At 44.2% G+C, this 14220-nt stretch overlaps 1 protein-coding gene across 1 annotated transcript in view; it reads right to left on the bottom strand.

The window, feature by feature from the left end:
- The window catches only part of FNDC3B (fibronectin type III domain containing 3B), a 178835-nt gene that overhangs the window by 78667 nt on the left and 85948 nt on the right, over positions 1-14220 (bottom strand). Inside the window, exon 6 of the mRNA XM_014938841.1 lies at positions 1659-1717. Within this exon, the coding sequence (XP_014794327.1) occupies positions 1659-1717 (59 nt within the window). The remainder of the gene's footprint in view (positions 1-1658; positions 1718-14220) is intronic.

Genomic DNA, 14220 nt, shown 5'->3' with positions numbered 1-14220 from the left:
CTATTTATGATATATTTCTATCAGATATAATATTGACTACACAAACACATAACCACTCATAGCAATTAATGGTTTGGGAGATTCCTATGAGTTTAATTACTCACAAATGTCAAAGTTAGAGAGAATAATGGAAAATCCCCAGCATATCCTCATTAAATGTCATTATTATTGAACTAGCATGTCATGTTCTAGATATTAAATATTCCTATTTTTTTGAATGACTCAAGGAAAATTATTTTTGTCTATTTTTAGTTTTTTGCTCCCCTCTGCTTAAACGCTCTGGTTACCATAAATCTGATTGCACAGAGTTCAGAATCCTGCAAACTACTCAATCAGCTTCTCTCCTCACCTCTATAGACAGAGGTATGAAATAAGGCATTTTTCATGTCAGCTCTCCAGATATTTGTAAAAGCATCTACTTGTGGCATTTTATCAGCTGAGTGACATTCAGGTAGTCCTCAATACAAAAAAAAACATTGACTCAGTAAAATAAACCAGCCTAATTCTGTGCTAAGTGCACCTTCTTCCTCCCGGATTTCCCAGAAACTCTTCTGTCAAGCCTTCGGCTTAGTCTTGTCACTTGTTTCTACAGGAAATAAAACAACTTCCCTTCTTGCAACCCAAAACTGGGGCTGTAGCCCCCCAGGATTTATCGTCTCTGTGGGTCTGGTTCAGATTGTGGCTGGCTTTGAACCTCCTCATGTAGACGCCACGCCAGTAGGATCCAACACCTCCCGACTGAGCGATATAAGACCGAGCACCCTCTTGGATTTATGCAGAACAAAAGCATCTCAGAGAACGGAGCCTAAAAATAAATCTCAGCCTGTGCTCACGCCTGAGCTCTGCCACTTCTGCAGCCGAGGAACAGCCACCCCTTCAGCTCCCACAGTGACATCGCTTTGTAGTAGCTTTGTCCAGCTACTATTGAACCCAGTCATAACATGAGCTTTCCAACTACTATTTTTCTTTATTTGCTTATTTATTTCCGAGCTTTCCAGCTGGACAGAGAAAGGCCTGAGCACTGACAGGGCGAAGGAGATAAAACTCCCAAAGCAGAGCCATCTCCTTCTGCCTCATGACTGCTTCCTCAAGGGCTTGTTGGGACCGTTCATTTATATCCACAACACTCATCTGGTTTTCATTTGACACACCATTCAAAGGGCTTGCAAGCCAATTTATTAATAACCTTACCTGACTGCGGTGACACCCAGCATTACGGTTATTTAGATGGTGATTCAATTCCATTACAATCCACTCGCTTTTACGGCTCAGACAAACGTAAAATATAGTAATTGCCATTGAATAATACAATTAGCTTAATTTAATCATGATTACAGACATAAATTGCTCATGACAAATAAAATTAAACCCAGGGGAGAGGGGGCAGGAGCTATGCAGATCACCCCAGTGCACTGGGCTCCCCATCACATACACATACTGGGAGCTGGCGACTGGTGCGACTCCTGCTGTGGCCAGAGCCCACAAACACCCACCAGCACAAAAGATGCTTCAAATTTACATCCAGGCAAAACAAGTTAGATACATACAGCAGCAACAATCTACTAAAGAAAAAAAATCAGAATTCAGCAGCACGTTGTGACACCATCTACTTACCAGAGTTGCTATTTTATTGTGTGCAGTAATTTGGGATCACGTACCTGTGGCTTCTCCATTCCAGAAAGAATGTCTTGAACCCTTTTTGTTTCAGAATCAAATTCTGTAAAAGAGAGAATGTGGAAACAGGAAGAAAAATAAATGACTGAAATTAAACAAAAACATCAGCTTTGTCAATAATTCTTCAGGAATTTGTAGGTGGGAGCGAGAAACACATTGCCTGTACATGAGCATCTTGTGTATTTAAGGTATGCAGTTACATGGATTAGTATTAAAAAATTACAAAAGAGAAAAAGAAGTGAATGAAACTTCATGTAATTGCAGATATTGAGGAAGGTGGGATTATTTGTAGTCATCCACAAACAATGCTACTAACTGGGATTTGCTTTCACAGAGCAAAACCACCCCATTTCCAAAGCTTGGCTGCAGAAGAGACTCATGGGTTTCTACATCTTAATTAGTGCTGAACTTAATCCTGTTTTTTTTAAACCAAACGCACCCTTACTCCACTAGAAGATGGAGAACTGGGCTACCTGCCTGCTTGCCCGAGCCCTGGGCTACCAGGGAGGAGAAGCATCCTTGGGGAGGATGAGCATCTTTGCCCCACGCGGGCAGCGCTGGTACCCACCCTACAGCCACCTGTCCTTAAATGCTGTTACCCTATAATGCTCACAGCTCTTCTAACAGCCACCCCCTAATTACAGAGGCAATAAAGTCATGCCAGGCTAATTTGGATGCCTGACGAGCCATAATCCATTGTCCCTCCCCAACCTCACACCTGGTACAGCAGCCCTTGCAGGGGCTACACAGCGATATCGCAGGGCAGGGCACGAAATAATTCCCCTAAATGAGAGGGATTAATTGAGCACAGAAGGTGCTGTGAGGGCGATCATCCGAGCAGTGGAATCAGCCTTTCCCCCATCCTGCCTCCCCCCCCAGAATAAAAATCTTGAGGTAAAACATCAGCTTAGAGTAATGAGGTGACACAAAGCAGCTTTATTCCTTTTGGACGGCAGCACAGAGAGGCCTCACTTTCCACTACAGTATTCTCTAATGGAAAACTAAGAACATATTTTTTCTGGGTTTTTTTGCCTCTTTTTTTTTTTACTTTTTTTTTTTTTTTTTAAAGTTAATATAAAAAGTTTGCTCACCAAAGCAGAAGAATACACCGCACCTAAAGCAAAACAAGCAGGAACCTCTGTCTAAAGAGGATACAAATTTGGCATAGGAAGCAAAAAATACTAAAAAAGAAAAACTGGTAAGATCAGACCAACAGCTTTCACAAATGATTCCCCCAAAGCCTGACCTACTTCTTGTAGCCCAAGAATGCGTCTTTATTTTTGTCTGTGACCTGCTTGCAAAAAAGTACATCTTCTTTTTAAAAATTCCATGTGCTCGGCTGCCAAAAAAATAGAATTGGCTGAATGCTGATGGCAGAACTCCAGTGTAAATGCCCATCTCTCCCTACAAGAATGCACCTTGGGGTGGACTGGGAATGACAGATCTCCTGCTCCGCGCATTCCCAGTTTCCTTTTAGTCTCAGCCACTTGGAAAAGAAAGGAGTAGTAATAATTCAGGAGAAGAGGAGGATAGCGTGATTGGTTTTTTCCATAGTAGATAACCCTTAGAGTGTATTATAAAGTGTATAAACTGGCAGCATTTAGCCAGCGTAAGATAATACTGACTTCAAAATGACACAGATGGACTAAAATGGTTACGGAAAAGGTGGAGATGCTGATCCAAGAGAAAATGCAATTAAAGTCTGGGGTGATTTAGAAGTCAGGGCTCCCTTCAGAATCAGTACAGAAGGAGGACTGTGCCACAACAGCCTGGATCCAGACCTGGAAACCGCAGCGGTCCTGTAGGCTTATCTCGAAGGGATGCTAATCAGAAGCAGCTTCTGCAGCTACAGAGTGTAACAAAAATGCTGCTACTGCTTTATTGAAAGTTTATGGTTATTATGTCACCCCTAATTACAACCCCCAGAAGCTAAGCGTGAATCATTCTCAACCTTAAATCCCAAACATGTGGACTGAATTTTCTCTCCTCTCTCTGCTTTCTAGCAAGGATGCTATCTGTGTCACACTGGGCAGGGGAGGGAAATAAAACCCAAAGCCCAAAGAAATCTCACTTCCCTCTCCTGTGAAAAAGGATCCCTTTGTACAGTAACTAAGTCCTCTGACCCTCGGAGGTCAGGGCTGGAGGTTCAAGCTGCTCCACATACAGGAACTGACTTTAAGACCTAAGGGAGTTGGGTATACCCAGTAACTAAATAATTGGAAAAAAAAAAGTACATTAGACTTCTAAATGAAGAGCCCTCCTAAGGAATTTTTTTATATTAGGTCCCAAATACATAGCTTGTTCGCAAGGAGAAGGCTCTGAGTACCAGATGCACTGTGGCTTTGAGTTATGAAGGACACGTGGATCTCTATGTGGATATTTATGTCACCAAGAAAAGCTGGAGGTGGAAGAAGAAGAAATCTTCAAAGGTTTTGGGGAGAGGGAGAGAGGGAATGTGACACACAGTACAAAACTGCCCCTTGGAAAAACTTGTTACAAAACTGAAGCCGAGCTTTTTGGGAGAGAGAAAGTAGCTCACAGAATTGTCATCTTCTTACAGTATTTCAAATACTTAGTGTCCCATCTCAAGAGCCATAAAAAAATCCTCAGGCTTCTATGGATGGTTGATCTCCTTTCAGTAATAAACATAATTATTCACAGTCTCCTGAGCTAGACTAAGCTACGGAGAACGAGACCTGTCCTGGACCTCTCCCTCAGTGGTAACTTGGTCTTAGCTGCCAACCTCTCTCATAACACATTAAGTGTCAAGCTCAACATCTTCCTCCCAAGCCCAAAAAGAGCAGAATTCCTTCTGAAATAGAAAATGATAGGAAAAAACCAACCATCTTACATGCTCTACACTGACAATACAGAATTGGTGAAAAGCCTTTTTTCCTAGCTTATTATTATTACCTTATTATCCCTAATTATTACTTTATTGCAGCCCTTCTACATGAAATAAAGCTTGGGGCTTCAGGAAAGACAGGGATGAAAGCTTTAGCAGGGCCTCCTGCAATAAGAAAAGGGGTAATGGCTTACAACTAGAAGAGGGAAGATTCAGACTAGACATAAAGGAAGTGATTTTTTATGCTGAGTGTGGTGAAACCCTGGCCCAGGTTGCCCAGAGAGGTGGTGGATGCCCTACCCCTGGAAACATTCAAGGTCAGGTCAGGTTGCCCAGAGAAGCTGTGGCTGCCCCATCCCTGGAGGGGTTCAAGGCCAGGCTGGATGGGGCTTGGAGCAACCTGGTCTGGTGGGAGGTGTCCCTGCCCAGGGCAGGGGGGTTGGAACTGGATGATCTTTAAGGTCCCTTCCAACTCTAACCATTCTATCATTCTACAATTCTAAGATGTCCCTGCTCATGGTAGGACATTGCTTCCAACTCTAACCGTTCTATGATTCTAAGATGTCCCTGCTCATGGCAGGACATTGCATTGGACTAGATGATCTTTAAAGGTCCCTTCCAACCCAAACTATTCTACAATTCTATGATTAGTGATGCACATCAGCTCGATCTTGAAGGTCCCTTCCAACTCTAACCGTTCTATGATTCTAAGATGTCCCTGCTCATGGCAGGACATTGCATTGGACTAGATGATCTTTAAAGGTCCCTTCCTACCCAAACTATGATTACTGTTGCACATCAGCTACTGAGGACTCTTCTACTAGATTAGCTCAATGGACCATTTAGGGATGAGGGGCACAAACACCTCCCAGACATCACAGATGCTGCGGTGGAAAGGTGGGGAAGAGCATGAGGAAAGAACAGGGAAGCCTTCATGTAGAATAGAAGACTAAAGTTCAGAAAAATTACCTACAACTGCTCGGGAGAGGTGGTGGGTGGCGGGGCATGATCTACTTGGCACTAACTGTCTTTGAATAACAGACAGCTGATTTGCTTTTAAATGTCTGTCCCTTCCTCCCTCTGCTTTGGCAAACTGAGCACTGAGTATCTGACAGGAACACATCAAAGCTCCACGTCACCCCCCGACACAAGCACTGGGGTTTGCAGAGACACATGCTGCTGTCCCCTCCTCTGCCATCGGGAACAGAAGCTCAGTCACGTCAAGGAAAAGCCCAACTAACACTTGAGGTCATTGTCCCGTTATAACTTTTCCTCTCAACATCTGTTCCCCACATCTGTCGTGGCAAACTTCTTCCTCCTAGGAGGAAGCTGGGGGTGGGGATGAATTCCTTGTGAATGCTCAAAGGGGTCCTCTGAGGGACACTTCAAAAATCCGAGTTATCCTGTAGATCTCGGTATCTAAGAGATATTGTGGCTGTCCCAAGCTAGAGCATCATAGAATCATAGAGTCGTCGAGGTTGGAAGGGACCTTAAAGGTCATCTAGTCCAACCATCAGCCTAACCCTGACAAGAAAATAAATGAGAAATAAGCAACAAAAAAAATCACTAAACCATATTCCTGAGGACCATGTGAACCTGTCTTTTGAACATCTACAGGGATGGTGCCTCAACCCCTTCCCTGGGCAGCCCATTCCAATGCTGGATAACCTTTTCCGTGAAGAAACGTTTCCTAATATCCAATCTAAACCTCCCCTGGTGCAACTTGAGGCCATTTCCCCTTGTCCTGTCTCCTGTGACTTGGGAGACGAGACTGATCCCCGCTTGTCTACACCCCCCCTTCAGGTAGTTATAGAGCGTGAGAAGGTCTCCCCTCAGCCTCCTCTTCTTCAGACTGAACACCCCCAGCTCCCTCAGTCTCTCCTCATAAGACTTACTCTCCAGACCCCTCACCATCTTTGTCGCCCTTCTCTGGGCCCGCTCCAGCACCTCAATGTCTTTTTTGTGGGAAGGGGCCCAAAACTGGACACAGTACTCGAGGTGAGGCCTCACCAGTGCCCAGTACAGGGGGACGATCACCTCTCGGGTCCTACTCACCACACTGTTCCTGACACAGGCCAGGATGCTGTTGGCCTTCTTGGCCACCTGGGCACACTGCTGGCTCATGTTCAGCCGACAGTCGACCAACACCCCCAGGTCCTTTTCTGCCAGGCAGCTCCAGCCATTCCTCCCCAAGCCTGTAGCTCTGCAGGGGGTTGTTGTGACCCAAGTGCAGGACCTGGCACTTGGCCTTATTGAACCTCATCCTGTTGGTCTCGGCCCATCAATCCAGCCTGTACAGATCCCTCTGCAAAGCCTCTCTACCCTCCATCTGTGAACTGACTGAGGGTGCACTCCATCCCCTTGTCCAGATCATTGATAAAGGTATTAAAGAGATCAGGTTCTCATTCCCAGGCTGGGGGGGGTTACCGGGATCCAGCATTTCAGACTAACCTTTTGGAGCAGAGAAGCCTAAGACCTGGACCGCATCTCAGTTGGTATTTTGGTCACCTCTCTCTTTTTCAGAGATATAACTGAGAGTAAACGCTCCCAAAATTTAAACACTTTCCCAGCAGCTGTTTGGTGTAACAGGGATTCAGAGCTAAGTCTCGCTGAACTAAAGCCTTTCGTTACATCCTTCTGTTAGTCCTCCTCTGTGCTCCCTTCTGCACGTACGGCACAAATAGAATTTTCAGACCTTTCCAACCACACTTTCAAGCACCAAGCACAGCTTTTAAAAAACAGGGGGAAAAAAAAAAAACACAAAACCACCAACTTGTCATTTCAAGGTAAGTTTGAAGTTTTCCATGAATAGTTTTCATGTTTGCATCAACAGCAGCTGTGTGCGCAAATGGTTTGAAATCACTAAAAGCTCTAAACTAATTAAGATTTTCCCACTGCAAATAGAGATTTTAGGTTCGTTCTGCATTCTTTCCTTCGCAGAGAGGAAAAGGTCCAGCTCAAGACTTAGCTTCTGGCCACAGAAAGTATTTACTGTTTCAACAGCCTTTCCATTCCAAGGGAATGACATCAGCACCAGCACTTTGCAAACTTTTAGGTTAATTCTCAAGCAGAGCTCCACGCTCACAGATATGCCAGTCATAACATGACATGCTTTCTCAGAATTTGTTCCAGATTTATTGGGGCTGTGACCGGCCTTAACGCTAGGAAAGATCTTTCATCAGGCACGTAGAGCACAACCTGCGAGTCACAAGAAAATGAACTCTTCAAAACACAGCTCAACTCTCTGGTGAACTCCCCGCCGGTGTCAGAGCTCAAGGCACACAGAAGGACACATACAGACTTTCTCATTTCAGAGAATTGTAGAAATATACATTAAAAAAACTCCGTAACAAACCCGGAACTGCAGATGCCACGCTGCAGGAAACCAGGATGGAAGGGATGTGACAAAGCCACAGAGTCCATCCTACACCGAAACACCATGCAGGAAACCAGGATGGAAGGGATGTGACAAGGCCACAGAGTCCATCCTCCTACACCGAAACACAACCACCTACACCTCAAGCATCCCCGAGATGTCCATTTTTTAAAAAATAAATAAAAATTAAATAAGTAACCTCTTGCCCAGCGATCATGACAATCTCAAAACTTCCCTGGCTAAGCGACCTACCCCAGTATGTAATTCTCCTCATCACTGTGAAGATTATCTCCTCAACTTAAACCCATCACTTCTTCCCAGCACACCCACTGCGGATGATTTCATCACCACTCTCTTTGCCACAACCTTTCACACACTTGAAGGCATTTTTCCCCTCTTTAAGCAAAGCAAGCTCATTTCTTTCATAGCCTGTATTTACCAGATCACAGATTCCGCTTACTGCTCTGCTCTGGAATGTTTTTTTAAGTTGGTCTCCATCCTTCTGAAGATGCGGTAGCAGCTCCAGCCCAGCCCCAGCAGCACCAAGGAAGGAGCACCAAACCCATATCCAGAGCTTGCTTTGAGGTTTCTTCTTCTCTTTGTCTATACAGACAAACCTGACTCTCTGTTTTTGTAGTCTACTGTATCTCCCAGAACTACTGTGCAGAACTATTAGACAGTTTAAAAACTACAGGTTTGAGAAATTCTGGCTAAAATGTAATACTTTGCTCTTGTCTTGATCAAACTGTTTTTCTTTCAAGGCCATTTAAGTTCTCCTCCTGTCGTGTCCTTCCTCCCTCCCTCCTCCTTAACCCACTCTCAACCCTGTGAGAGCCTGATATGGACTGTAATTTAATAAGAATCAATCCTTATTCCATCCTTCAAACTCCTTAATGAAAATATTGAATAAAGTCAGACCCAGGACAGATTCCTGCCTAATCCAGTTTGATGCATTTTTCCAGTTTGCCAGGGAGGTAGTTCCGTGCAGGGCAGAGAGAGGGACAAACCTCTCTGTGCTGGCTGACAAATATAATACTGAGAAGAACAAATCCAGTGTCACCCTGAACACACAGCACCACTGCCACAAGGGGCAAATCTGAGAGCTCTTCAGCACCAAAAACTTGTGACATAAGTATTTCTATGCAATCGGGTCAATCACCCCATGCTAAAATATAACACACCAGGGAAAAATTATTAATCAGGCCTACAAATAGCTGGATGAGATTTCTAAGTATTAACTATTTCAAATTCCTGCTAATTACATGAAAGTTAGTAAAAACACTCGCAATAAAACACTGCTGCAGCTCCTGTGGCCAAGGTAGAGATATCCACATCATCCAACTTCAAGAAAAGATCCCGTCATTGAAACATGTTTTAATTCTTAAAAAATTGCTGTGTGTGAGCATCTCATCTAAGTTTTCCATTTTTAAGAGCCTTCCCACTGTTGCTATCTTAATTCTCCTCCTGAAATGCTTCAATTGATGTATCTTTCACTATTTGACCTTGAAGACCAAATCATATCCAGTAGCAAAAAATCAAGCCGCTCCCTAAATAACTGAAGGCAAACAAAACAAAAACCCTGCATAAACCCCAGAAACTTACATTTTCAGATCTCAAATAAGAAAAAATAAATAAATAAATAAATCTCTAGCCATCCTGGCTCAATGGGACATAAAACAAAGGGTAACTGAAGTGTTTGCCTCAACACTGCTATCATTTAGGTGTCACAGAATCACATGGGGTTGGAAGGGACCTCTGGAAATCATCTAGTCCAAGCCCCCTGCCAAAGCAGGTCCACCCAGAGCAGGTTGCACAGGAACGTGTCCAGGTGGGTTTTGAATGTCTCCAGAGATGGAGACTCCACCACCTGTCGGTGCAGCCTCCTCAAAGTGAAGAAGTTCCTCCTCATGTTTAGGTGGAACTTCATATATTCAAGTTTGTGCCCATTTCCTCTTGAATGAATTTAATCACGTGATTCAAAATGGTCCTGGCCATGGTCCATATCTATTAACCTGCTAGTTTAACCATGACTGCCTCAATATCCTACTGTCAACAGGGCAGGATACTCCAAAATACCAAGATCCACATCATAAATTTTGTCTCTGCATCCTTCTTTAACACAAGATAATTGCTGTCGCATGGGTGAGTATCAGAAGTAAGTGCATTTGATCTCCCTTGTGCCCCAATGTTGGTTTTGATGTGTGTTTTTCCTTGGGACGGAGCAAGGAAAACAAGATCAGTAGTAACCTACAAGGGAAATGAAATGCTGGATGCAAGGGAGAAACGGAGTGCAAGTGACATGTTGGGTTTGTTTTTCTCTGCTTCTTTGCCGCTACTGCTGGAAGACAGCAATAACAACTCCTGCTTCCCTGGCCAGAGATCTGAGCGAATTCCTACTGTGAGCACGCAGTTGGTCCATTAGAAGGCAGAAAAGGGCTTTCTTAGGAAAATACAGTGACCCCCCCCTCCCCGTCTCTATCACATACATTTCACATTCTAAGCAAGTGCTTTGAACATCTCACAAAGATGATAAGGGAGGGAACACACCACATATGGCTGCAGCTGGTGGGGTCTGGAGGAACACCAAATTGAACAGGGACACAACCCATAGACACAGAGAAAGCCCAAGCTGGATCTGCCACTTACACACAGGACCACTTCTTGGAGTGCGCTCTCTCTCTCTCTACTTTTAGCGTCAAAATATTATTTTATTATTATTATTTTCGGCGGCTTCCCCTTTGCTGTCCCATCGTATCATCCCACGTGCTCCGTGGAATGGAGAAGACAGCAAAGGATTTGTGGATAAACAAGGGCTGACTCGCAGCGGCCACCCCGCCGGCTTTTTGTCAACTCCGCTTTTAGAAACGGCACAGCTGATTCACACGGAAGGAGCTAACCAAGAATAACTACTTAAAATTCTCTTGATTTTTTATTAGCATCATTTCAAGGCTATAGGCTGCGGTTACAAAGCGTTCTCTTCAGCTGTGCTGGCAGGGGCAAAAAGCTCCCGTTTGCGCAGGTGGGTGAGGCAGGTGGAGATGCCCTACGTGGTGATGCCTCCTCGTTCTGGCAACCCTTTGCGTGTGACAGCAGTTAAAAAGGATGCATCTTTGTGGCTAGAAATCTTGACTTTCTCTAGCTTGACCTAAAGCTTGATCCCAGAGATCACAGAATGATATGGGGTTGGAAGGGACCTCTGGAGATCATCTAGTCCAACCCCCCTGCCAGAGCAGGTCCACCCAGAGCAGGTTGCACAGGAATGTGTCCAGGTGGGTTTTGAATGTCTCCAGAGATGGAGACTCCACCACCGGCCTGGCGAGCCCATTCCAAGGCTCTGCCACCCTCAAAGTGCAGAAGTTCCTCCTCATGTTTAGATGGAACTTCTTATGTTCACATTTGTGCTCGTTAGCTCTTGTCCTACCACTGGGCACCACTGGAAAAAGACTTGACATCCTCTTGACACCCTCCCTTTAAGGATTTATAGGTGTTGATCAGATCCCCCCCTCACTCTTCTCTTCTCCAGACTAACAAGACGCAAGTCTTCCTTTCATTTATAGATCACCACCTGACCGGTATCGTGACCCGGGGCTGCCACAGTGACCTGGCCATAAAAGCCCTCCAGGTTTCTCCAGCTCAAGGGAGGAGGAGAAGGGGAGGGGACAACTGTGCAACCAAGATACTCACGCTTCCTAACGTGTGAAAGGCCTCGATAGCAACTCAAAAAGGACGCCTGATGCCAGCTGTGAAATGACGTTATCTGGAATTTACACAGGGCAAGATTTCCTCTCAGAAAGAAAAGGTCCCCTTCAATCACAGCAACTGACTCTCATGATTTCTTCTCCTCACACGGATGAAAAGCACTGGTTTGACAGCACCAAAAAATGACTGTCTGCTCTTCTCAAGAGGGTCACAGATGGCCCCGCTGCATCTCACCACCAGCTTGAGAAGCAGCCGACAGCACGGGCACATCTCTGTCACCCTCCGGTCTCCCTGCTGAGACAGCCAGCAGGACCTCCCGTGGCAGAGGTGATGCCCACACCCTCTAAATTCGAGGTGGAAAGCACAAATCCTATCAAACACAGATTTTGACAAGCCTCCAGTGCCACCAGTCCAGGGTTTTAAATCCTCTGACTGCTGCCCCACGCCCGTCAAGAAGTCTTTTTTCTCTGAAACACTATCCCCAACGTAGGGGGACAATGGCATCAGTATTGAACCCAAAATAAAACTTACTTTCTCTTGAACTTCAAAAACATGACCATATGAAAAATGGCCAATAAAAGCCTTTGATAGTCTGCCCATTGAACACAATAATACTATTTTATTGATCAAACAAACAACAACAAAAAAAAGCACCCGAGCAAAATAACCTGCAAAACTGCATATTTGCAGAGGAAAACAATCAGACCAGCCCAGCCAAAACAGACTCCAGGGGAGCTCCAAACTCGGTCGGGATTAAACGGGCTCCTCAGCCAAAATTAACAACCTCCTTGGCAACGGACCTTTGAAAAGCCACTGAATTTGCTACAAGAATCTGAAGGCAGAGGAGCCCTGCCCCAGTGCGAAGGCAGAAGGATGCCTGGTATAGCCTAAGAAACTTCAACCACCATAACCCAAATTTTGCCCTCAGCCCCAACTCCTCAGCACCACTTGAATCAAAAAAGAAATTAATGGAGAAAAGTCCTCTGTAGGTTTCACCACGGGCAAATGAAAAGTGTTTGGAGACTCTAGGTGTTAGCAATATCCTCTATTTTGCTCTCAGGAACGGAGTCAGAGTGAACTATTCACCCTTCACGAGAAGGTAAGCAGGGAAAACCTTCTCTAAAGCAGGGCAAATACAGAAAATGTGTCATCTTTTCACTGTTCTTGATTTTGTCTGAAGATTTTCATTTAAGGACACATTTTATTTCTAGGCACTACTACTGTTAACCTGCGTGGTTTTTTTTCAAGAGGTTAGATTCCACACAAAAAGTCTATTCTTAAGAAAAGAAAAAAAAATATTTAAAAATCGCTCCAAATTCTAATGCTTGAAATACAAAGATTTTTCATGGAACCTGCACTGGGATTTTTCACTGTCAACCTAGGAAATGGCTGCAGAATCATGATATTTTTTGAATGAACCCCAGTCTGGCTTTTCTGTTACCAACATAAATTATTGACCTCTTTTTCCAGATGAAAAGTATTAGATAATCAGATTGCAACGAGCGCTGGGGAGATCGCAGTAACCCAGGAAAAGAACAAGCACTTTTTTCTTTCCACTCAGCCCAGGCACTACAGCTCAAGGATGGGGAGATGAAAAGCTCCAACCCTTCTCTAAATCAACCCAAACACCTAGAGATTGACAGCAGAACAGCAATAAATCATCTTCCTCGTGACAGGTGACAATCAACTTACTCCACTAATCCCAGCCTAAACAGTTTTGCCATCAAGCCTGAATGATGAACGATGATTGAGTGAGCTAGAATTCTATTAAAGAGAATGTTTCATAAAGACCAGGTGCTAAATTCCTACAATGTAAGAGGTAAAAAAGGTTGACATGATGCTATCGGTGCCCTCCCAGGCCTGTGATACGAAGAGTGCACTCAAGAATGTTAAAGAAACCTGATGTATAAAATCTGTACCAATTAACCCGTAGTGAGCTGGGAGACCTTCCGGTGCCATCAGCAGTCCTGTATGGGACGAGGGCAAAATACAATCTTGGGTACTTGCACAACCACTTCCACCACTGAAAATCTCTCCCAAATATTTAAAATATTTCAGAGAAATATCCACCTGATTACAGCTCGCTGGGAAGGCTTCAACAAAGCTACAGGAATTTCAACTCGATCTGGATTTCATTGCCGAGATGAAATTCAGGCAGAAGTCACATGAATCACAGTAAATCAAAGCAGCTGCTTCTAAGCACAGCTTCTTACAGAAAAAAAAAAACCAACAAAAAACCCCAGAAAACCAAACTCAAGCTTCAGCACAAAATCTTTACTAACAAACCCTGGAGAAAACCAAAACGTCCATTTTAGAAGAACGACTGTCCATTCTGTTAATTGCAATGCTCAAAGCATCACCCTAAAAATAAAGCCCCCCCCAAAAAAAGAAAATATACTGAAGGTCACGAAAACTTTTGAAATCAAATCGCAGCCTTCCTCAGAAAAGGAAAAGTAAGGGATGGGTTTTGTTGCCCAGCCTCAGAGAGTCAGACAAACAAACCCCATTAACTTCAGTGGGATGTGATTTTTCATTTCACCGCCTTTGCAAATCCGGCTGAATATACAGACGGACATTGTTCAGAACATCTGGGTATACAAAATAAGGGTTGCTCATTAAATTTTTA

Source organism: Calidris pugnax, unplaced genomic scaffold (genome assembly GCF_001431845.1).
Source record: "Calidris pugnax isolate Ruff unplaced genomic scaffold, ASM143184v1 scaffold52, whole genome shotgun sequence".
Classification (NCBI taxonomy): Eukaryota; Metazoa; Chordata; class Aves; order Charadriiformes; family Scolopacidae; genus Calidris; species Calidris pugnax.
The sequence above is the reverse complement of the archived record's forward strand: the minus strand, read 5'-3'. Positions and strand labels throughout refer to the sequence as shown.